Source organism: Falco naumanni, chromosome 6 (assembly GCF_017639655.2).
Source record: "Falco naumanni isolate bFalNau1 chromosome 6, bFalNau1.pat, whole genome shotgun sequence".
Taxonomy (NCBI): domain Eukaryota; kingdom Metazoa; phylum Chordata; class Aves; order Falconiformes; family Falconidae; genus Falco; species Falco naumanni.
The window spans coordinates 85719168-85742770 of record NC_054059.1 but is presented as its reverse complement, the minus strand read 5'-3'; the positions used below and the strand labels follow the sequence as shown (position 1 = coordinate 85742770).

At 35.6% G+C, this 23603-nt stretch overlaps 1 protein-coding gene across 7 annotated transcripts in view; it reads left to right on the top strand.

Moving 5' to 3' along the window:
* CEP170 (centrosomal protein 170) overlaps positions 1-23603 on the top strand; it is a 94706-nt gene that overhangs the window by 35954 nt on the left and 35149 nt on the right. For 6 of the 7 annotated variants that reach the window (XM_040598203.1, XM_040598206.1, XM_040598205.1 and 3 more), the window contains exons 8-10: positions 2767-3243; positions 5880-6526; positions 21018-21167. In XM_040598203.1, the coding sequence (XP_040454137.1) occupies positions 2767-3243; positions 5880-6526; positions 21018-21167 (1274 nt within the window). The remainder of the gene's footprint in view (positions 1-2766; positions 3244-5879; positions 6527-21017; positions 21168-23603) is intronic. The other variant, XM_040598207.1, reaches the window with a different exon arrangement.

Below are 23603 nucleotides of genomic sequence, written 5' to 3'. Positions count from 1 at the left end.
GTAAGGCTATTTTATAGATCACTTTTTGCAATATTTAGAAAACTGTAAGGACTTGCGTTTAGAATTCGGGTGAAAAATTCTGAAGGGTGGTTCAGATCAGGTTCTATATTAATTTTTTGTTTTTTCATTGTTTTCAATTCCTTGTGTAATCAGTTGTGATGTATTTAAGTATTCTAAAAATGCAAGTACTTCAGACTGAGAATAGGATTTTTAAGTAATTAAAATTAACTTGTACTGCAGATATTTTTATTTTATATTTTCTAAGAATTTTCCTAGTTTAGAAAAAATTAAAATTTAATTGTAGTTCAGTTTCTTACTTCTTTTGATTAAACTCACTCTGTCATAATTTAGATTCAAACCATATTAGCATCTGTTTAATCAAAAATACTAGAATCAAATACTGCACATATCATTATAGTATAAACTGTTGATTTCACATGTTAAATTTGGTGCAGGCAAGTTTCACAGGGAACATTTGTTTTATGAAGTTGTCCATCAAGGTTGACAAGCCAGTATTAATAGATCCCCTCATTTTAAGCCTACCATACATCTGATGCAGTTTGGCTACAGTCTTACAGTTTCCAAAAGATGGTGATGAACCAGTTATTTCATATTTGCTGAAAAAATACAATTTTTTTTTGGCCAGCAGATTGCTCTTGCCCCTGGCCCAGAAGTAGAAGTATCTCTCAAAACACACTGTATTAGCCAGTTGTCTTTTGAAGGAGCGTTGAGCACTGTATCTTGCTTAATTTTTGGTTACAGTAATTGCATGTCTTGAAGCTCTGAACAGGATTGTAGGAAAAAAAAAAAGATACATATGAATTGGCTCCCTGGTGGATTACTCTCCTGTCCAGTGACAGTGTTACGTACTGTAAGGGTCCTGGCTCTAGAATGGATCCTGCTAGAGCTTGATCTCTTCCAGCTTGTTAGCTGACCGAAACAAATGGAGAGTGATGGTATTTTACTTGAAATTTATTAGCTGCAAAGTGTGACTTTTGCTTATTTCTGTGCATTTTCTCTATAAACATAAAAGCCTTTTTAATGATCTTTGCATCAGTAAAATGAATTCATCCCATTTTGTTTGTCTGCCGGCATAAATGTTTTCAGGAAGGGGAGTAAAAAGGCATTCTGCTTCCCAGGGAGGGGAGTGGTGAGTTGCTGTTGTAGTGCCTGAAAACTACCCCACAGGGGTGAGTTAGCTGACACTACAGTGAAAAGCGTTAACTAGGGTATTCTTGGAATGCAACAGCACTATAGAAAAAGTATATGAATGTCTTTTGTGTTTGCAACAGCTACTTTTAAATAAAATAAATTAAATAGCTGTGTTACCTGCATCAGTTATTTTATCCTGTTGGTATCCAAGCATGGCAATAATAAAAAATGTGTACTATTTTTGTTATCACTCCTTAACAGCATTCTTGGTTTTAACTTTTCCAGCTATTATGCTGTCTGTTAATTAGTTCTATGTCTCTGTATCAAATTACCATCCTTTTTATTTTTTGGTTTTTAACTTTTTCCTAAATCTTCACAAAAAGCATGTGTTTGTGAAGAACAGCATCGGCGTGTTAAGCTGTCCTGCATCCTTCACCCCTTAAATTGCTGACTCCATTATAAATGTTTCTGTTTCCACCTTGTTGCATAGTAGTTTCATATAGAAATATTGTCTCAGCTAATACAGCGTGGCTATTTTTAGCACCAGAACTCTATTAATTGCATTCTTATTCCTTTACCTGGCAACCTGAAATGATTTCTTCAACATCTTAATGGGGTTCATGATAAATCGTGTAGGAACTCCAGAATTCTTTTGCTGGACTGTAACTTGCCATTGCTGCTAACACCTCAAGCATCTGTTGATTATAGCAGATCTCTACACCAGATATTTTGGCTAGCTTACTAGTTCATGAAATGCAACCAGAAGGTTTGTTTTCTTAAAGGCACGTTGGTAGCTTTGCTTGCAACCACAAGAAGCTTTTAACCTTCGTTCAGACTATACACTGGGACTTTCGATTACTACCTCGTGCTTCTTCCACATGCTGCTTTTTTTACCCAGTTAGAGCATGGTTAGAGCTGCGTGCTTGCAGCTATTGTTACTTTTCCTGTTCATCTACAAAGTATGGAAGCAAGTAAGATAAGAGCAGATGACAGTAGGATTTAGCTTGATGCTTTGGTTCTATCTTTTGTGGAAACAAAGTGTTTGAATTCCAAAACACTTTCCAGTGCTTATCAGTATGAAACTTTTTCAAGCCAGAATTAATGTTTATCTTGCATTAATGTGTGAATTGTTTTTCCAAAGGGTTCTACCAAACAAAATTATACTAGCTATCAACTGCAGGAGATGAAAGCCAGATCACTAGCACTTGTTTTGGGGGCACCTTGATTTAATGTTATTGCAGTGAATTGGAATTGCAATAATGATCATCTCAACTAGTTCTCTAGTGTGGTTTACCTTTTCTCCATATGCTAATAATGCATCTGACCTTTATATCATCTAAAAATATTTGGAATGCAAATTTCCTTTGACAAATTCAAAGTGAGTTTTTTTCCACTTTACGTTCCTTACAGCCGAAGCTCGTGCTGTCTTTTCAGTAATACTTTTTACATGTAATTCTGGGATTACCTTTCCAGAACTACGCTGCTCAATCTTCTCCACAATCTTACTGTTTATTCCAGAAATTACTCAAGTGGCCTTTACAGGAGTGCAGAAACTTCTTGAAGAACCTGAAGTTCCCAAGTATTGTGAAATCTGTGTTTTATTTTTCTTAATAGGATGCAGCACAGATGCCAAGCAAGCTGAGGAGCAATCTGCAGCTGCAAGTGAAGAACTTTATCCTTTCTGTAGGGAGCCAAGTTATTTTGAAATCCCTACAGAAGAATTCCAGCAGCCTTCACAGGTAGCCGAAAGTACTATTCATGAAATTCCAACAAAAGACACCCAAAGCTCCCATGCAACAGGTGCAGGTCATGCTTCGTTTACCATTGAATTTGATGACAACACTCCAGGAAAAGTAACGATCAAAGATCACGTGACAAAATTCACGTCGGAACAGCGTCACAAGTCAAAAAAGCCTTCTTCCTCCAGTGGCCAGGACCTGCCTGGGCTTCAAACAGTGATGATGGCTGCAGAGAGCAAAGTAGCAGATTGGCTAGCACAGAACAATCCTCCTAGAATGATATGGGAACCAACAGAGGAGGATTCCAAAAGTATTAAGAGTGACGTTCCAGTGTACTTGAAGAGACTGAAAGGTAAAGTGAATAATTCCAGCTATGCTTATTTCTGAAAGCAACGATTCCTCACCAGCATCCAGTGAGGGGATCCCTGAGCCCTTGCAGAGTTCAGTTGAAATGGCAGGTACTCCACATGTGCACAAGGATCCACACTGGGAAATTTTATTGCAGTGTTAAGTCTTAAAAAGAGGACAGGAAACCGAATCCTAAATCATCTTACAATGTGTATACTAATTGGAGATACTCTAGTACAGCTGAAAACATCAGGTATTTGAAACATTGATACTGAAAGGGAACAGGAAAAAACCCAAACCTTAGTTAAATTTTATATATTTAACTTTTTCCCATGCATTACTTTAAAAAGCTGAATTGCTTTTTAGAATCAAAGCTCTGAAGCTCAATTTATGCTTTTAGCAGCTCTTCCAATAGCATATGTTCTGTGAATATTCATGTGCTCTAAGAAAAACATTTATGGCAAAGAATACATCATATAGTTACTCTGCTTAAATGGATCGTGTTTGATGGATCACGTTTGAGTCACAAATCTGAAATAGACCAAGAGCTTCAATTTTTATACTAAGCTTACAGAATATTGTATTTGTAAGAATGCTGCTGTTGAGTGGAGTTGTAGGTGATTATAGATGTTGATTTACTGCAGACAGTGACACTTATAATAAAATTAAATCAAGCGTTGATCGTGGTAAGTACTTTCTTTTGGATGCCTCTTAGCAGAATAGAGAAGAAAATAGTTTTGATGTTCAGATGAAGATTCCAGTGACATTCAGACTTTCAGAATGAAAACTTCTGAAGAACTTTTTCAAGTCTGTCTTATTTTCTGTTTCTAATTTCAGCATGTTAACCCTGCAATTCTCATTTTTCTTGATTCTGCAACATTATCATGTATAGCTCTTAAACCAGCAGGGACTGGGTACAACGAGCTTTGTGTTACTGATCAAAAGTCTGCTTTTTAAGGCTGACTCTTCCAAATTCAGCTAAAAAATAAAATTCTGGAAAAATAATTACATCAATGTGGTGCCATTAAGATAACAGTATAATATTTCTTCTAGAGTGAATCACTGAGGATTCTTTGGTCTTCATGATGCTGTATTACATTTATGAACGTTCTTTAAAACATTAGCTGTGTCACTCTGATAAATAGGAAGGACTTTGTTTACAAGGCCTTAGCCTTTTCCTGGCAGAAAGACATCAAAGTTTGGTAAATTTTCACCTGAAAGAGGTGTAAACTATGGGGTGCATATGGGCATAATGAATACCTGAATTTTGTATATTCTCACTCATTGTACTTTTTCAAATCGTAGTAGGGAAGATACCTAGCCGCTTTAGAAGTTTGATTTTAAAAAAACCAAAACAAGACCTCTTTGGTTTTTTTTCCTCAGCTTTTTCTTACAATATTCTGTACTGAAGTCACACTGCTAAAAATATGTTACATGACTTTCACTGTGGTGTTGATATTTATTGTTATTATTTGGATTATATGAACCATCACATCATTTTCTTAGGCACTGTCCAAATGAATAGAAAACAGGAATGTAAATAAGGATTTCAGCTGTATATTCTGTGCTATGAGTCTGATAAATAAGATTTCCCAATATGTGATTACTATTTAACTGAATAGTTGCTGCATATCCTGTGTAAGTGAGAAAATGTTAAAAAAGCTATTCTCTTGAGAATTATAAAAAAAAATAATAAATGTACACGCTATGTATACATGAGTAAGACTTTATCCAAAAGAGTTCAAAGAAGGTTAAACTGTGCCTTCCCAGACTGAGCTCAAACTTAGAAGTCTAGACACTTTCATTGTACATAAAGTTGCTCTGTGTTAAATGTGACTTACTGTGGATGAATATCCAGCCTTCCATACATCTTCAGGTATCATTACAAAGTATATTTATAGGTGTATATACGGTTCATTATGTATTTATACATATACATATGTATATACATATATATGTGTGCATGTGATTCATTAAATACATAATCCTTATTCATAGATCTCAAAGTAGTTTCTGGAATGAATAGGTAATAGCAACCATTTTACATGCATACATCAGATGCTGAGGGGAGTGAATGATGGAAAACCTCATTGTACTTATTGGAAAGAGTAATAAAGAATTGATTCCAATTTTCAGTAGACGTTTCTCATGATGAACTGTTGTAAATGTGTGAGGAATCCAACAATATGAACGGTAGCTCTCAGTGGGTCTTTTCAGCTACCGGAAGGACTATTTTAAGGTGGTTTTTTTTCCGCTTAACCCTGCCTGGAGTGTTTCAGTAGTCATTTATAACCAACTGGCTGTGTAACAAAATTAAGGTAATTTGGAAATGTACTGTAGTACAGCTGATAAAATACCAGCTTTTGTAAGTCACTGATAAGTATTCACAGATGAGAATATCAGTGAAAAAGGGGTGATTTAATTGCACTGCTGCTACCTATCAGCTTGTAAGGTATTTTGTAGCGAGTTGAATGCATTACAAGGAGCTGTACAGAACGTGCAGAGCCAGGTACTGAAAGCTGTTGGAGTCCAATCAGAAAACAAATTTGAAATTCTTTCTTGGTTTGCCAGTCTTTGGGTTGGGGTGGGGTTTTTTTTGTTTGTTTCATTGTGCTATATATTCTTTTGCTTTGCTTGTAGGGAATAAGCATGATGATGGTACACAAAGTGATTCAGAAAATGCTGGTGCACACCGGCATTACATTAAGAGGGCAGCACTTGAAGAACACTTAAGGCATCATCACGCAGAGCTGAAAAAGTCACACCAGAAAGTCCATTCCACAGAAAAGCAGCAAGAGCAAGCCAGCTTGAGTCAGACTGCCTTTATGATTGAGTTCTTTGATGAAGACCATCCTCGAAAGAGACGTTCTTACTCTTTTTCTCAAAATGCAGGAGCCCTGTGCCCAGAGTCTCCATCTCCAACACCTCATGCACGAGCTGAAAGAATGAAACCTATGTCAGGAGAGAAAGCAGTCCCTTCATCTGTGCAAACTAGCTCATCTCATCACAGAGCAGTACATGGTGTTCATGCAAAACTTCTAAAACAAAAATCAGAAGAACCTTCTGCTGCATTACCCGTTTTACAAGCTGCATTGTTAAAGAGTTCGGGAAGCCTCGGCCATAGACCTAGTCAGAACCAGGAGATGGACAAAAAGTTGAAAAGCCAACATATTTCTGCTGCTATTGAAAAGGACAATGAAGATGACCAGAGTGACAAAGGTACTTACACTATCGAGTTGGAAAATCCCAATTCTGAAGAAATGGAAGCCCGTAAAATGATTGACAAGGTGAGAAACCTAAAATGCATACTGGTGCTGAAGTGGTGTATGATGTGCAGGCAGCAGTGTTGCCTTCAACACTTCAGCTCTACTTATTAAAGCTGCTGCAATCATACAAGATTTTGTGCTAGTCTGTAATGATGGAATGTGGAATGTCATAAAAGCAGCAGCAGGCATCTGGCTAAAAATTATTCCTGCTTGATACTGCCGTTCTTTTAGTTTGGTGGTTCTAATGTTTTCAAAAGATTAAAGTACTGTAAGGATACTAGGCAAGAGAATTCAGTTGACTGGTATTTTTATGAGAGTCGTTAGATTTGAATTTTTATGTCCCTGTGGATATACTAACCTGTTCTTAAAATCCTGTGGCTTGTCTAGTTTTCATTATGTAAATTGGTTCCATCCAAATTATCATACAGAAGAGTATTGTAAATGTTTTCTATACTTACAAATAAGCTGTATTCTATAACAGTAACTTAAGTTTCAATGTCCATTATAAAGAGTAAGTATAAAAATGCGTTCATTTTCCAGAACTGTTTATGTGATAGCAATGTCATTCTCCTAGTTTGAATATAGGCATAGGCTTCATTAGATTTAGGAATCTTATAATGGCCAAGTAACATTAGCTTTTTGGTAACAATACCAATAAAATATGAATAACAATACAAACCATATTTGCAGTTACATAACTGCAAATAACTCTTTTCTTTGGGTTCGACAGGAAGATACGGGTAGGAGAAGCTCCGTTTAATCATTTGGCTTAACTGACTCTTGAAGGGGATTTTTTTCCCCTGTAATTGTTGTGTTTTAAAAGTCCATTGTGGTAGAGTGCTGGCATCCAATTCTAGGTAATTTTTTGTCCAATTTCAAAGAAGATTCTCTCACTTCTTATAGAATTGTCTAAGGATTGATTTTATACGTATAAAACTTTTTCAGACCTACCTGAAGAAATACATTAATACATTTAGAATTAATTTTGGCTAAACATGGGAAAATATTTTTTGTAAGACAAGCTAGCTTCACTGGTTTGATTTTGTTGAAAAATGCTGACGTAGTGGGGGAATAGGAAATTTTATTACAGATATTTTTATTTTATAAAAGGTGTTTATGGAACAGTGGTGTGGGGAGATTAAAATGAAGAGAGTTGACTTCAATAAATCATAAAGATAATGGATTTGCCCCTTATGGATTCTGTAAAGAAGAGTTTTGATGACTTTGAGCAATTATTCAAAGAACTTCTGGGAACTAAAAGCATTCCAAATGAAGCAAGTTAACGTTAAAGAATGTTACTGCTTTGACTTAGTGGCTACAAATATTTACATTTAATTCTTATTAATCTTCAAATAAACTGCATCAGAAAGTGTGTAAGTCCTGTTTGCTTGGTATAGTTGTGCAACAGGATTTTTTTTGAACCCAGAAAAAAAAATAATATTTGGAACTAGACTGTTGATGTACTTTATAAGAATGGTAATACTACCTAATGTTTAATAAGATTTAAAATTATTTGTGGTCTTTAATATCCATTCAGGATATGCATAGTCAGTGTTTTATTTTAAACAAATCTCTGAGGTTCAGGAACAGAAGATTAATGTAGGTATTAGGGAAATTACTAAAGTATTGGTTAATATTCTTAATGTTGTATTAAAAACTTTTGGATACCATGAATACCCCTTACTGCTAACCTAAAAAGGTATCACCACTAGAAATTAAAGATTTACTAGGAAGTAAAGCAGATATTTTTTTCTTTGAGATTTTCCTGTATCTTTTCCCTTTATGAACAGTATATTTCACACCCAGTTCAAAGAGTCCTGCTGCACAGTTCTTACTTGATTTGGTAATATGAAAGAAGTATGATACTATTTTTATGAAGTGCAGAAAAACAGCCAGTGAAGAAAATCAAAACCAAGTGGAAGCCAAAATTTCCTCCAGCTGAGCGCAGCTTTGCTTCCCTCCTATTTTAAATTGCTAATGCTGTGGAGTCAGTTACTTTGCTAAAGGTGGGTAAGTGAGGAATAAGACAAGGACTTTTGTTAGCCTGTTGACTGCTGTGCTGCTTTACTGAGGGTTTAAGGGAATTATTGGTATGCATTTTATCAATAATTCCGGTATAACCTCTCTTTATTTGCTGGCAACTCAGTCTTCTTTTCTGAGCAGTTATGATGCCTGCTCAAGTCTCATTTAAGAGTGTCTGTTAGGTCAAAAGATTAGCTGAAATTCTAGGGCTGCATTTGCTAGGTTTAGGATGAAAATGTACTACAAATAGCAAGGATAACTTCCTGAAATGTTTGCACTAATAATGCAGTCTTGTCAGTAACAATTCAGGTAAGAATGGTGCTAGGATCCGTTTTATACCATAGAATTTCCTATGGTATAAAATCCTTCTGTTTGGGTATATTTTCCCTTTTACTGGAGGAAAGGGTGAGAAAAACAAAAATACCCAAAGATTACTTTAAGCATGACACAGTCAGGTAGCAAACTTTAGCCTTAGCCTTACTCCAGTAGGTGGAGTCTACCATTTTCTCTGGAAAGGAACAAAGAGCAAACCACAAATGCAAGAGTGGCATTAACTTGTTGGATATCAGGGCATAATTAATAATGCTTCATTAAGTTAAGTATCCAAGAGAGGCATGCAGGAAATCAAAGTTATAATTCTCAGAAAAATGGGGATGGAAATTATATATTAAAAAAAAAAAGGGGGGGGGGGGGGGCAGGGAAGACCCTAATGTTGATTTATTTTGTTTCCTTCACAAGTAGCCTTTTTGCTTAATATAGACTTTTACTCAAGGAAAATAGATGCTTATGTGAAATGAAAAAACATTGAAGCTTGTGTCTTACACAACTTCCAACTTGATAATTTGCTGAGCCAATGAAATTAAAAATCAGACAAAATATCAAGAGCTGACAGGCAAGGTCATTGGAGTAAAAGCAATTTATATAAATGCCCACAGAGACTGAACTGAGTAGGAAAACAGGCATTTGTTAAATTGATTTCAAATTTGCAAGATGGAAAAAAAAAGAAGATTTTATTTTAGAGTGAAAAAATAAAGTACATCGTAAAAACAGTAAGCATATAGTTATGTTTTGTAAACATAAAAACAAAGATCCAAGACCTGTACACGCTTGGAGTCCTCCAAAGATTCTTCTGGTTTCACATTATATGTCAGCTAATGATTTGGACTGATTGTATTCTAAAATCTTCTGTGCTGAGATCAGCCATGATAGGAACTGATGTAATTACTTAGTTTTTCAGGAATACTAATAATTATTTCTTTTGTGCTGTTACTTGAATTTTATTTGTAAATCTTAAAAGATATTCTCAGAGGAAGTAAATATCACAGCCTTGTGGCCAGCTTTGAACAGATTAGTTATGTTTAGAGTTGGTGTGTCATGTCTCTTAGAACACAACAAACATTGGAGAATAACTAAAAAAAAAAAAAGTTTAAAAGTTAAATAATAAGTTAATACAATAAAATAAAATAAAATTTTGTAGAAGTTAGGAGAAATCTTAAGCTATGTTATTAGGCAGAGACAGTGAAGCAGTCATCATAAGATTTCATAGTTGTTTCTATTTTAAAATGTAATACTTATAGACGTATATATGTGTCCAGGACAAATACCGAAACATGAAACTATCATGGAAGGAAAATGGGTATGATTTAGGTGGGGGGTCTGTTTGTTTTTGCTTAAGAGAATTTAATTTTATGGTATTTCTGACGGAAAGATTCGTCAGAGTTCCCATTGTAGAGATCGTGGTTATAATTTGGCAACAGTTGCCGTCCCCAGATGTACCCACTGTAACTGCCGTTCTCTCCTTCATCGGTCCATGGTGAGGATGCTGTCTCCGCGGTGATCCTCTGTTCACGTAGGATCCAGCTGTGCTTTTCACAAGTAACACAAACTCATGCACACAGGCTCCATCTGTTTTTATTGACATTTCCTCTGACACACCTATTCTAGGACTTCTGACTCATTTTATTTGTGGGTAACTTGACATTATTACTATTTCTTTCATAATCCTGTTAGATTTTTTACATAGAGACTGAGTGAATACTGCTGGTATTACTGATACGGAAATGAGTTGTACATTTCCCTCTTCTGGTCCCAGTTTATTTGAATTTTTATTCTATCATGGGTTTCCATATGGTCCTCTTTCACCTTTAATTCATAAAATACAAATTCAAAGCAAGATTGGTGCTGCTCTTTGCAAACTCACATGTTTTTTTCACTTGTTCTTTATATTATAGATGCGTGATTGTGTCTTAATGTTCTCTACAAATAGAGAACACATGAAAAATAGCATTAAACCTTGCTTCTTAAAAGTACTTTCATTAGCCCAATGATATTTCTGCATCCAGGTGTTCAAACGTCACTTAAAATTCATAGAGAAGTATGAACTGTTCAGTAGGCAAAACCAGCTTTAGTAAATAAATACATCAATAACATGAAAGAAAGTTATGATTGAGTAATAGATGCTGGCTCTTTGTACTTTTAGAGCTTTTCTTAAAATTACCGTTGAGCGCAATTTCATCAATCTGTAAATAAGGAAAGCTGCTCTTAGATACTACAAAGACCACCTTGAACGTACCAGGCATATAATATTCTCTGTTCCAATAGCTTCAGAAAGCCACAAGTCTTTATAGCAGAATACTACTCCTGTTGTTACGGCTAACTACAAAATAAACCAAATTCAGGATCTTGATTTGATTTAGAACATGTTTTCTAACACATAAAATACACGAGTAAATGGGGCATAGTCATAGGATTTGTTTTACATCCAGCCAGTCTGCCCTTTAGATATCTTCAGCACTTTCTTAACGCTTAGCAATTGCTCTCTATTTTGCACTGAGTTTAAATTTTCTGTTTCACATTTTTTAAATAAATCAAATTTGTTCTAATAGAAGGAAGTTGTTCTCAGCAGTTGTATTGGGTTAAAAAAAATCTTCCTAGGCCACAGAGAAGGTAAGTCTGTCAGTGGATGGAAGAATTTAAAATGATGTTTCTGCAGTTCATCTTCCTTTTTGTTGATATAGGAAGACTGCAAATTATCAGTCTAATGAGTTTCCTTTTTTCAATAAAGCAGAATACTATCAGTTATAAATTTTAATAAATGAATATGCAAATAATGTGGGATGTGTTTGGAATATGAAATACGTTGCAGTTATTGCAATAAATAAAAAGCAACTCAGTGAGTTTTTTGCAAGCTCTTGAGGGTGGTTTTTGGTTTTTTTTTGTAAGGGTGTCTTTTTGTTTGTTTTGTGCAGGGTTTGTTGTTGTTTTTCTTCTTCAGCCAATTTCATTTCAGGGTATCTCTGAATGGAAAGACTTCGTAGAAGTTACCATAGCAGAGTTAAACTCTCCTATGTGTGTGTGGGAAGGGAAGGAACATAGTGAAGATACGTGTATGTTTCAGTTCTCATCAGCCTAGCTAACCAGGGAATCTAGAATGCAGCTCATATGCATATGGTAACACTGGCCTTGGATAAAGTTTTCTTTGGTCCCAAAATTGTTTTATTCCATTATGTTCATTTAAATTTCCTGATAAATAATTGACTTTTTTTTTCATCAGCAAAGTAATTTTAGATATCCAGTTCAACATACTGATTCCTAACCAGAAGTAAAACTTGAAAAAAAGTACCAAAATCGAACCTCAATCCGTCCTTCTGCCATCTTCAAAAAGAAATATTGTGACCATTTAATGATTTTGTTTTCAATGCAAAGTTCATATTTTAGATCATGTTGGAATTTATTTTGAATTGGAAAAGGATGCTCTTTTAAAGTCTTTGTTTATATAGAAAGGCCATAAAAGTAATGACCATGTTTTTAGTGTCAAGCTGTCATCTTGATTGTATACTTTGCAGAGTATACATGTAATACTGTTCTATTGACACAATAGCGAGAGAGATTTTTTTTTTCCTCCTTAAAAATTTGGAATAACTAGTAATTTTGGAAGGAAAGCTGTGTTGGTGTTCCTATAGACAGCAGGTTTTCCATTTTAATTTTCTCTGTCTTTCTGCTCACAACGGTAGTTACATTTCCATTTGTTTTGACCTTTCTTATTTTTTTGAGTATGTGTATGAATGGGAATCTATTCTGTAAGGTGTTTGTAATAAAATGGAATCTCTTTACTCTTTTTGCTCCCTGGGTATGTCTGTTCATACCATATTATGTTTACTGGCTAATCTGTTCTTCAAGGACTGTGTACTTTTGTTATTTTTTGTTACTACCGCTTTAAGTGTTCATAAAGCTCGTCTTCTCTGTGTTAAAGTTTTATCGGTAATCTTGCAGATAGCATGAAACATTGTATCAAATATGAAAAAACTCCTAAATGAAGACTTGTAGACTGACAAGTTTAAGATTAATGTTATGCTAAATATTTTGAAAGTAATAGTGACAAAATCATAAGTAGGTGGTTTATGCCATTGTTAAATTTTTATATATCAGTCTGGTTCTGTGAGAAGTATAGACTAGTTCAGTTGTTTTCCATCATTTGTAAATAGTGTGCAATGCACGCCAGGGATTGATCTTAAAACATGGAGCCACATACCAAATCAAAACATTTTTTTAAGATCTGCGAGGTTGATTGGAAAATGTATATTCTGAACTCTTTTACTAAAACTGTGTTCATCCAAAAACTTTTATTTACAGTGCAAGTGGAGAAGAGAGGGGAAATCTTTTCATTACAATACTTAACATGCATGTTGTTATAATTCCTCTTATTATAGAGTTAACAAACATGTTATGAGGCTCCTTTTGGCAAATTTGTGCAGTATTATAAATGACAAACTACCTGAAAAGAATGAGCGGGCAGAGATTAAGTTGGGGAATGGAAAGCATGTTTCAGTGACTATTTAAGGAATCGAGACAGATATATCTTTTTTCAGAGAATGACTTTCAGGTCTTCGTCTTTTCACGCCCTCTTGGTTTAATTGCTTTAACCATTGCTTCAGCAATTTCTTCTAGAAAGAATGCCTCTTGGCTCCACAGGGTGTCTTGGTTGCAGAATGACCGTAATCTATGAGTACAGTGCTGAAAAAGCAGTAGAACAGAAAAAGACTGTCAAATCATCAAGCCTATAAATTTTGTCAAGAGGTCAGAGGATGTTTGTCATTTTTTTTTTTTCCTGGGGGGATTAATCTTACAGTCTCAAAGCTTACTGTTTTGAATTTGGAATTCTAAAGAAAATTCTTCAGTGTCACAAACAGGTACAAAATATGTATGCATGTAAATATGTAACTGGTGTCTGGTAAGAGGAAGTTATTAGACTTGGCATGTTGATCCTTTTCATTTGCTTACGTAGCTTTTTTTATACCAGAGTGTCTTGCATCTGATTCTATATCTTCAATATATAGTTAAAATGACATAAACAGCTTCTGTGAAAATCCATGGCTATTCATGAGATGTGCCCTGCGCAGAACGCAGTCTGTTCGCCTGGGATGGCTAGGATAACTGCCAAGAACAAGCAAAAACTATTAAAATCCAGCTTCTCAGCAGCGGCTTGGTTAAACAGAGTTCATGCAGTAGCTAAACTCCAAGTGGGCTTAGGCTTTGTACTCTGGCTCATCACACTTTCTCAAAGGTGGGAGGAAAATGTTTGCCTTTTGTCTTGTCTGTCTGATCAGCAACTCTGTGACTTAAGAGCCCATTTACTGTATATTACGAATGTCTGGACTACCTTCTTTGGAAGAATTATGAAGAGCTCAGTCTGAATGCTAAGCGCAGCATTGCCAAGATGATCTGTGATACGGATCTGAAGCTTCTTCTATTTCCCTGCTCTCTGGAATCCTCTCTTCCCATCAGTCAAGCATCCTCTGAGTGTGGCTTGTTTACACTTTCTTCTTCTTGCTTAGTACATGCAAACTGTGTCCAAATCCTCCTTGTGTTTCCAAATTCGTGTCTTTTCCCTCTTTTTTTTTTTTTTTCTTTTTCTTTCTTGCTGCTCTGACTGTATCAGTTCACAGCTCAGTTTCTAAAATCTGCTTTTATTTGACTTCCCTGACAATCAAATATACTCATCATCTTTTTTTCCCCTGAAACGTTATGAAACATAATTGCTATTATAACTTACATTCCCGTCACTTTACAATGGCAAATACCTTATTTCAAATTTAATCACTTGCTCCTTGTTTTATTTTGCCATGGTCCTGTCTTTGATACACCGTACAGTACAGCCCCTTGTCCCTTACCTGTGCTCTGCTTTGCTTTAGTTTGCCTTTTTAAATGTTCATCTTTGAATTCCCTTTTACACACTTTCTGTCTTTTGGATTTTATTCTGCTCCTTATATACAGATTGCCTGCACTGAAATTAACAGCATTTAAATCATCATCCTTTTCAAGCACATCTCCAGATTGTGGCTGTAACTGTTGCTAAGATCTGAAAGAATAGAAGGATTACTCGGATACTTTTAGTTTACAAATACCATCATTGATGAATAGGTTCCTAGTTATAGCTCTCTGAATTGCAATGAGAATTCTTACTATTTGTTTGTTGATTTTTCTGTTAATCTCATTAATAGTATTAGTAACTACTGCATATGCTTTATGTTAAGACTCTAGCAGTACAACTGCTGGGGAAACTTTAGAAATGCAAAATTTTAGAAGTAGATAGAATTTTCTAGTTTTGTATTTTGAATAAAATTTATGCTCCTATTTTGTATTAGTGCTCTTAGAAATGCTTTCTAATGCTTTGTGTAGTATGTGTGCAGAACAGTAGAGTTCCTGCTCTAATATACATAATTAATCTGCTATAAAATTGAGTGAACTTATCTACTAGGAGTCTCAAATCAGATCTTTTTTCCACTGATGTCAGTATCTTCAGTAATGATTTGGGTGAGGAACTAGCTCTGTGAATGTTAAGTACTAAGCAATTTAATATTTTGGAACTGCAGTGTGATCTTCATAAACCATAAAATAGTTTAAATATAAAGTCCCAATTTAGGAACTCTGAAAGGCATGTAAATGAGATACAACTGGAAAAGGGTTTTTTTTACTCAAGAACTTCATAAAAAGCATATAAGGAAAATATCAAGTGAGGTTTGCGGTTTTTTTTCAGATAATGCATTTTTTTTCCTTTTGATTCAGAAAAATGGTTCCTGTTGCCGTTAATTTTTCTGACCAGTTTTTATTACAATTTTTAGACTGTGTCACATATATCAATAAAGAAAAATGGTTTCTGTTGTTTTAAAGAATCATCACTTCTGATGATTATTCCTAAAGTCGTTATACTGACCTCTAGTGTGGTAGAAAAGATACTAATTCATCTACTGGGGAGCAGGGGGAGAGGAGAGTGAAGAAGACCGATTCCCTATCCCTGAAGCTAGCTTGTGTTAAAGCTGTGTTTCAGCTATGGTGACAAGCAGGTGTGCACTGAGTCATGAGCCATTTTCACACGGAAATGCGTGTGGCGTGCCAGAACAGATTGCTCTGCTTTCTAGGAGATTAGCCCTTGCAGAAGAGGACAAGGCACATGCTTAGACTTGGTCCTGCAACTCATGCAGTCTCCAAAATACACCAGTACTTGCAGTGATTGCATCTCGCTTCTGTTGTGCTACAGAGATTTTGTTAATTCTTGTTTGCTATTGGATAAAGAATTTTTAAAATTGAGTTTTAGGTAGATAAAGTAATATTCTCAGTTAGTATTGGAAAAACTGTGACTGAGATAAAGTGATGTACTTTATTCATGTCTACATCAAGGTGCAGTTGTTTTGCCATCAGTTATTTTGTATTCTGCAGGCTGAGTTTGCATTCCAGCAAGTAGCAGCATGATGCTTTGGAACTTGCTGTATTTTTTATTAGCCTGCTGTTTTGTCCCTTTGTTTTACTGGTCAAACCACAGAATGTAAACGGAGTGTCATGGGGAGATCTTTGGAGAGCTTACCATTCATTCATCGCTTTGAAATTGAAAAGTATGTGTCAGGAACTCCCTTTTTTCCTGCTGATTTAGGAGACTTCATTATATGTCAACCATAGTGTTAGCAGTTCCCCAGCTGAGAAATTACTGGATTTCCTTTTAGGCTTGCTCAAGACTGACCCTTTGAGCTAGAAGGCTGATCTGAGATGCTAGAGTTATTATCTAGGATCACTGTTGTATAGGGATCACAGGATGACATAAGCTAGAAAGGACCCTAGGAGGTCTCTAGGCCAGCCCTGTGCTCAAAGCAGGGTCAGCCTTGAGGTCCGACAGGTTGCCCAGGACTTCATCTATTTGGGTCTTCACACCCTATGAGGACAGAGACCAGGCAACCTTGCTTGGCTGTCCTCAGTGTGAAAAAGCTTTTCTTTCTGTCTTGTCTGAATCAATCTGTTTTCAACTTCCGTGAGTTCTCCCTTGTCCTCCTGCTGTGCACCACTGTGAAGAGCCTGGCTGTCACCTCAATACGCTTCCCAGAGGTACTGGGGGGCTGCTAGGCACCCCCAGAGCCATCCCATCTCCAAACTGATCAAACCCAGCTTCCCTAGACTCTCCCCACAGGGAAAGTGCTCCAGCCTTGACCATCTTGGTGGCCCCTGCTGAGCTCCCTCCCGTTAGACAGTGTCTCTCATGCCTCAGGGGGACCAAAACTGGATGCAGTCTGTCCCCTGTTAACCCATTTGCTTACGAGGTCAACTGGATTAGCAGGTTAAACCAAGTTACGTTGACTGTGTTTCATAAATGGGGCTTGACATTTTACAGCAATGTTGTCGTCGTTCCCTTGCCATTCAAAATATTCTGATTTGCAATGGAAATCGTTTCATGCTTCAGAACAATAAAGCAGTTGTTTTTAACCTCCACAGTTTATACACTGTTTCTGACGGTTCTACCATTACAGTTGTGTGGCAGAGACCCTGCAGGAACCCCATGTAGCGGTGCCGAGTGGTACAGTGCCTGTGTTTTTCACCCTCAATCAATTTTCAGGGATTCTGTGAAAATTATTACCGTGATTTTTGTTTTGTAACTTTATGAAACTGGAAACTCGGGATGAAATAATGTAGTCTTTCTGCTAAAATATTTTGTAAAAATAAACTAATAAGGCAGAGGCGGGCAGAAAACTCTTTAACTTTATAGAATGATTAGTTATAGGAAGCTGTCATGGTTTCATTTTTAAATAACATCTGTTTAAACAACAGCATTAATATCTGGTTTGGTTTTTTTTAAAAAAAAGTTTTCTAGGAATTGTCTTCTTCATGATACACACAGCTACCTAAGTTAAAAAAATAAACTTATTACTCCCCATCCCCCAGACTTTCAAAAAATGCAGGATCATGATTTTGTGAAAGTCCTTATTCTTTACAGTGATACAAAAAAGTGTAAAAGATGTAGTAAACTTCTTTTTTCATTGACAGCTGTGTGCTGGATAGGTGTGATTTGAGATGGTTAGAAAAGTTCTGGAACTCATAAATGAATGCATAGAATCCCTTTACCTCCTTTATCAACAATAAACCAAAGTTCTTCTCATTTTTCAAACAGCTTGTCATGTCCAAACCTGTAGTATGGAATCTGGCTTCATCTTTTTCTTCCCCAAAACACAGTTAATCAAAATACATATGGTAGTTGCTTCTGTTTAAAGCTGTAGCTGCTGCTGCTGAGAAATACAAGCTTTACAGAAAGAAAAATCAGTCTTTTTGCATAAATAGGTAAGAGGTGCAGCAATGGATGTCATCAGCATTTCCTCGGGATTTTTTTTTGTTTGGTTGGTTGGTTTGGTTAAGTTATCTCCTAGGCTTCCCTTAACTGACTTTGAAATCGTGAAGGTATTTAAAGAACAGAAACGTCTGAAGAATTAGAAGCCTTGAAGAATGTCATTCAGTCTTTGTAGGAAGATACAGGTCTTCATCTGTTCAGGCTTCAATCACAACAGCCCACTCTTTGCACAGATACCGTATCATAACAACCCATATAGTACAAACTGCATTTTTCTAAAAGGTAGAAAAATTATTTCCAGTAGCAATCTTCAGGTTATTCCAGGGCTTTTTATGTTGAGGGTATATTCTCATTATTTGGTGAACAGTGTAAGTGGATCTTGAAATTCTGGTAGTATTCATTTTTGGTAGATGTGTGATCGATGTGTCAGTGATGTTCTAAATTTTGTCAAATACTAAGCATGAGTTGTTTTATCTTTTGCATAGTTTTCATGTTTAAAGTCGAAATTACGTATTAATGGCATTGTTTTCAAAGGGGGGTTATGTATCATGCTTCTGAAGTGGGCTAGATCACGCTTGTGTGAATCTCTTCTTCCGTGCTGAGAAGAGGAGCTTTGCAGTTGTTTAGCTGTGGAACTTAAGGCAGGTGCATGCACGTACCAGGGCTTCTAGATGTACAACTAATGTGTAGAGCAAAAATACACATTTATTGAAGAAGGTGCTTTTGCTTTCTTTCTAATAATAATGTTCCAAATATTTTGCTTATCTTTTCTGGCCTGTGATATCCCCTCTATATATACAGAGGAAGCATTAGCAGTAGTATTAGGAGGTAAATTTACTACTTGGGTCTTATTCCTACCCATACTACTCTTCACAGAAAAAACAGGCAATATTCAAATTTGGTTTTGCAGTTATGTCAGTAATAGAATAAAGAGTTAACAAAATTTGCTTAAATAGGACTTTGATTCTAGAAAAGGTAAGACTGAAAGAGAAGACTTAGGTGCTGTTGCTTGTGATACAAGTAAAGAAATTTGACGTAGGAAATGAATATGCCACCAGATAATATGAAACAATTTACAGACAGCAATTTACTCCTGTAGTCCTGATTAGAATTGGAAGTGTTGAATTAATATTTTCCTTTAGATGCTTATGTGATAAAATCAGAATTTCCTTTAATTTAAAAGAACATGTGAAGCTCTGTAATCAAGGGAATGATCTTAAACAAGGGAAGAAGTGGCTGCAGAATAGTGATCTGTTCAAAGAAAGGAGATGGTGGACAAGAACTGGTTTGATTCTGCAAAAATTGCTACAACTGTACAAATCAAAAGTATATCATTAAAGAGAAATTTTTATTTAAATCACACTTTTTAAAGAAAAGAAATATTTATGAAATATTCTTAAGCAGCTGGTGCCTAAGTCAAAACATGATTTCTGTATAAATGAAAAATCGGGGAGCATTGCCTGAATTTAGAATTGCAGAAAGCAGGCTTTCGCACAAGAGCAAAATACAAATCAAATGCATGTGAAAAAGCTTCTTCCTCAGTTATAAATGTTATAGCACCATCTTTCTGGACATTTAGAAGAGCATAAGGAGGAGTTGAATGACAGGGTGCCTATTTTTTTTTTTTCCTTCTTCTGCTGTTCAGACACTAAAAAAACATTATGGTTGGTGGCCATCTAGTGGTGAACCCATTTTAAATACACTAACCTTGTTCAGAATTTTAATAAACCAGTTCTCTAGATTTGCTGTGCAAAACTGAATCATAAAACACTTTTGGGGAAAAAAAATAATTCTGTATATCTTTCTCTGTTTTGCACTCAGTGGTGTTTTTTTACTGGAGGATAACATCTGTGAAGGTCATTTTCTTCTATCCTTTGTCTTTCTCTAAGACAAAACAAATTTTGATGTTAACCATTTCTTTTTAGCAGTCAGTTTTAATGTTTGGGGGTTTTCCATTTTTAGTCTGTAATTTTTCTTTATGTCCAAGTCCTTACTAGTAAAGTAGTGAATTTATTTCTTAGGCAGAAATTTACAAATTTTATAGATTATATGTTTCCAAGCTACAAAATACTCTCTAAAATATCTTTGAAGATATTTTACACAATTCGAAGAGCCATTCTTATTCCTCAGTATCTATGACTCATTAGGAATTTGACAGGCAGCATGCTGGCTCTCCTGCTTAAGTCCTTATTAAATTGTCTTGATAATAAGATTTCTCTAGTATTTTTCTCTGAGGAATGGCTTTTAAATGTCATGGGAAAATTATTCTATCCTAAGTGAAAGCGATTAGTATAAGCATCAGTAAGAAACAGTGTAGTAGAAAAACTATGGCAAATCACATCTGGAATGAGATGAGTCTACGCAGTTTGTGAGACCTGGTGGACTTCTGACATCTGCTAAGTCCCTAACCAATGAAATACTGGAATTTTGTTTGTGTTAGAGGAGTAATTCAATAAACATATTAGTAGCAGATGGAAGCATTTATATTTCTTGTTTTCACTAGATAATGGCAAAAATCTGAAGATTTGGTGATTCCAGTTATCGCTTTTTTCCTTAATCGGGAAGTAGACTGTAAAATGTTTTTTGTAATGATTTTGCCTTTACCTTTTGTTTCTTTCATCAAAATGTCATTTTTTTTCATATGTGACCATTCCAACCAGCAATTCCTTGGATTTCCAGTGTTGACATAAACTTCTGCTCTTTTTTTAATTGCCGTAGATATTTCTTCCATTTAATTGGTAGATTTCACCAAGATGACAGATAAGCATAATACAACAAAGCCTAATTAAACTCACTTTCCAGCATGCCACCATCCATCCATTAACATTGAACATTGTATCAGGATGGTATTGGGTTAATGTATATAATGGTTTGTTTCATTTTCAGGTATTTGGAGTGGATGACAGCCAGGATTATAATAGGCCTGTTATCAACGAGAACCAGAAAGATTTAGTAAAAGATTGGGCTATAAATTCTGCTACAGTAGTGCTGGAAGAAAAAAGACCACTGAGTACAACTGGATTTCTTGACACAGAGGTAGAATTTAATTTTTGAATGGTCTTCTTTTTTCTTCCAATAAGAGAGAGCACTAATAACGGACCAGTAAGTGTTAAACAGCGAACAAAACCTTGCCTACAAAACATTAGCTCAGATCTTTAAGTATTTTCTTTTTCTTAGGCTTTTAATGCATTATCAAGACATCTCTGTCAGGGACCCACACGTTACATGGTGAAGGTTTTAAAACTTTGCTACCTTTCTGTGTGCACTAACCACCAGTGTACTGGAAACGCAGCAGGAGCTTCCTTGCAACATTATGTTTGCAACATACATTTGCACAGTGTACACTTCTTGTAAGTTATGCAGCAGAACTGAGGAAAAGCAGATTATGCTTTTTAGCCCAAAGCAAGTAACTATATTAAAACTGAGAAATAATATGTATGCATTTAATGTATGATACAAAGTCAGCTAGGAAAAAAAGGGTGGATAGTACATTTGAGGTTTTTTTCTGAAGCCAGAGGACTTGCAAGTTTTTACATGCACGGTTTGAGCTCTCAAGTGAGAAGCTGCTCATGAGAAATCATTTAACATTAGCTGCCTCAGCAGCAGTATAATTTAATCAGTTGGTGAAAGATTGTGCAAAGGAAAATGCCTGTTCTTTATATAAGATTTGGAATATGCACACAAGCTAGATGTTAATCATATTTCATATTGAAATCTTGGGAGACTTTATGATACCGTTGTGATGGATAAACTGTAACTTGAAAAGTGTTGGGAACAGAACGGGCTCACACTGGAGCAGAATTAATTTGGTAACTGTAACGAAGCACACCATGCTTACTTCTGCTTGCCATGGCAAAATGTTTTTGAAGTATGGTCCTGTAAATTAGGAAACTTTGTAACTAAGGAAATTTTCTGTAATATATCAGGAGCTTACAGTATGGTTTTGTGTGCCTGCCATGCAAATACATAGGTTTTGGTATCTAGGACTCTTTTCTGCTAGAGAAGGTGTGCTTTGTCCTGGTTGTATTTTAGCTGCTGTGCAGTCTTGATACACTTATGATACTGTAACTAGACTAGTATCTTTGAATAGTTTCTCGAAGGTTACTGCTTTGAGTGAATTAGTGCCATGGGCATATCCTGTGGGAGAATTTGACAAACCTTGCTGTTCTGCATGAATCTATAACAACAATCTTTCTCTTCTTTTTCATTCCTTTTGCAGCATTCAGCTCTTTTGGGCCATGTCAGTTTTCAAGATTATTAGAAGTATCTATATTTTTCCATTCCTATAATTTCATAAGCAGTAGGAGAATATATGGTTTATTTTATGAATGTAATTGAGCTTTCCAGGTGTCATATTTTGCAAATAATAGGGTTTGATTTTAGAAGACTGAGATGACATCTGCAGTTATAGGGCAGGTTTAAGAATCATTCTGGCAATGGCATACTAAAACTCACTTTGATTTAGGTTGAAAAAACAACAGTGAAGCCGTTTTATTACTGTGGATACTTTGCTGAATAAAAAGGCCTTCATATATTGGGGAGGGAATGGATTATTTGGCATAGTCTTAATTTACAAGATTATTACAAGGTATGATAGGGGAAAAATGAAAAATGTTCAGTAGTTAACGGAGCAAAACTGACATAAGCGATGTGGATAGAGCAAGAATTAGTGTAAGAAGAGTTGAAGACAGATGAAGATGGAAAAAAGCTTACCAGGGGAACTTAAAAATAGAAGTTGGTTGATACATATGTAGAAGTGAAAAAGAAGCTAATGCAGAAAAATAGAGGTGTGTTATGTAGTATCGTAACGGGAAAACAATCATGAGGGTAACCATTGAGAGAAGACTGTAATAGTTAAAGTCTTATTATCAAAACTTACACTGAGTTTGTTTTATCGTTAGGAAAGGGAGAGGTAAATTTGTTTGATTTATAAAGTATGTGGATGTCAAGTTCTCATTATATAGAAACTTTTCTGCTCATGGGTTTTGGAAGACTTGCTGTGTTACTGAGCTGAAAATTGTAAGTTAATAAACCCTATTGAAGATCTTGGCTGAATAGGTGACCTCAGTTACCTGTGTTCCAGGCTTGCATCCACTCAGATTGTGGGTGGACCTTGTTCCAGCTGCCCATCATAGTTGTACCTATAGATGATTTAGCAGAATGAGATTAATTGAAAACATGGTTGACATAGAAAAAGCAGAGAATAAAAAATTAAGATATGTCAATTCAGTAAGATGGAAAAGATGGCTTGGGAAATTAGGAAGATTTTATAAAAATTATTTTTGGGTTGAAAGATTATTCTGAGCTTAAATACCTTAACTTGACATAGCTTGTGAAATATCATGAATAACATGCTTGGAAAGGACTTAAACCCCTGCTTTTCTTGTAAAGTAATTCTCGGCTTTTCCTTTGATGTAACAAGCTTGGGAACTTTGGAATAGTGTATGTCATGGGACTAAATAAAATGCAGAG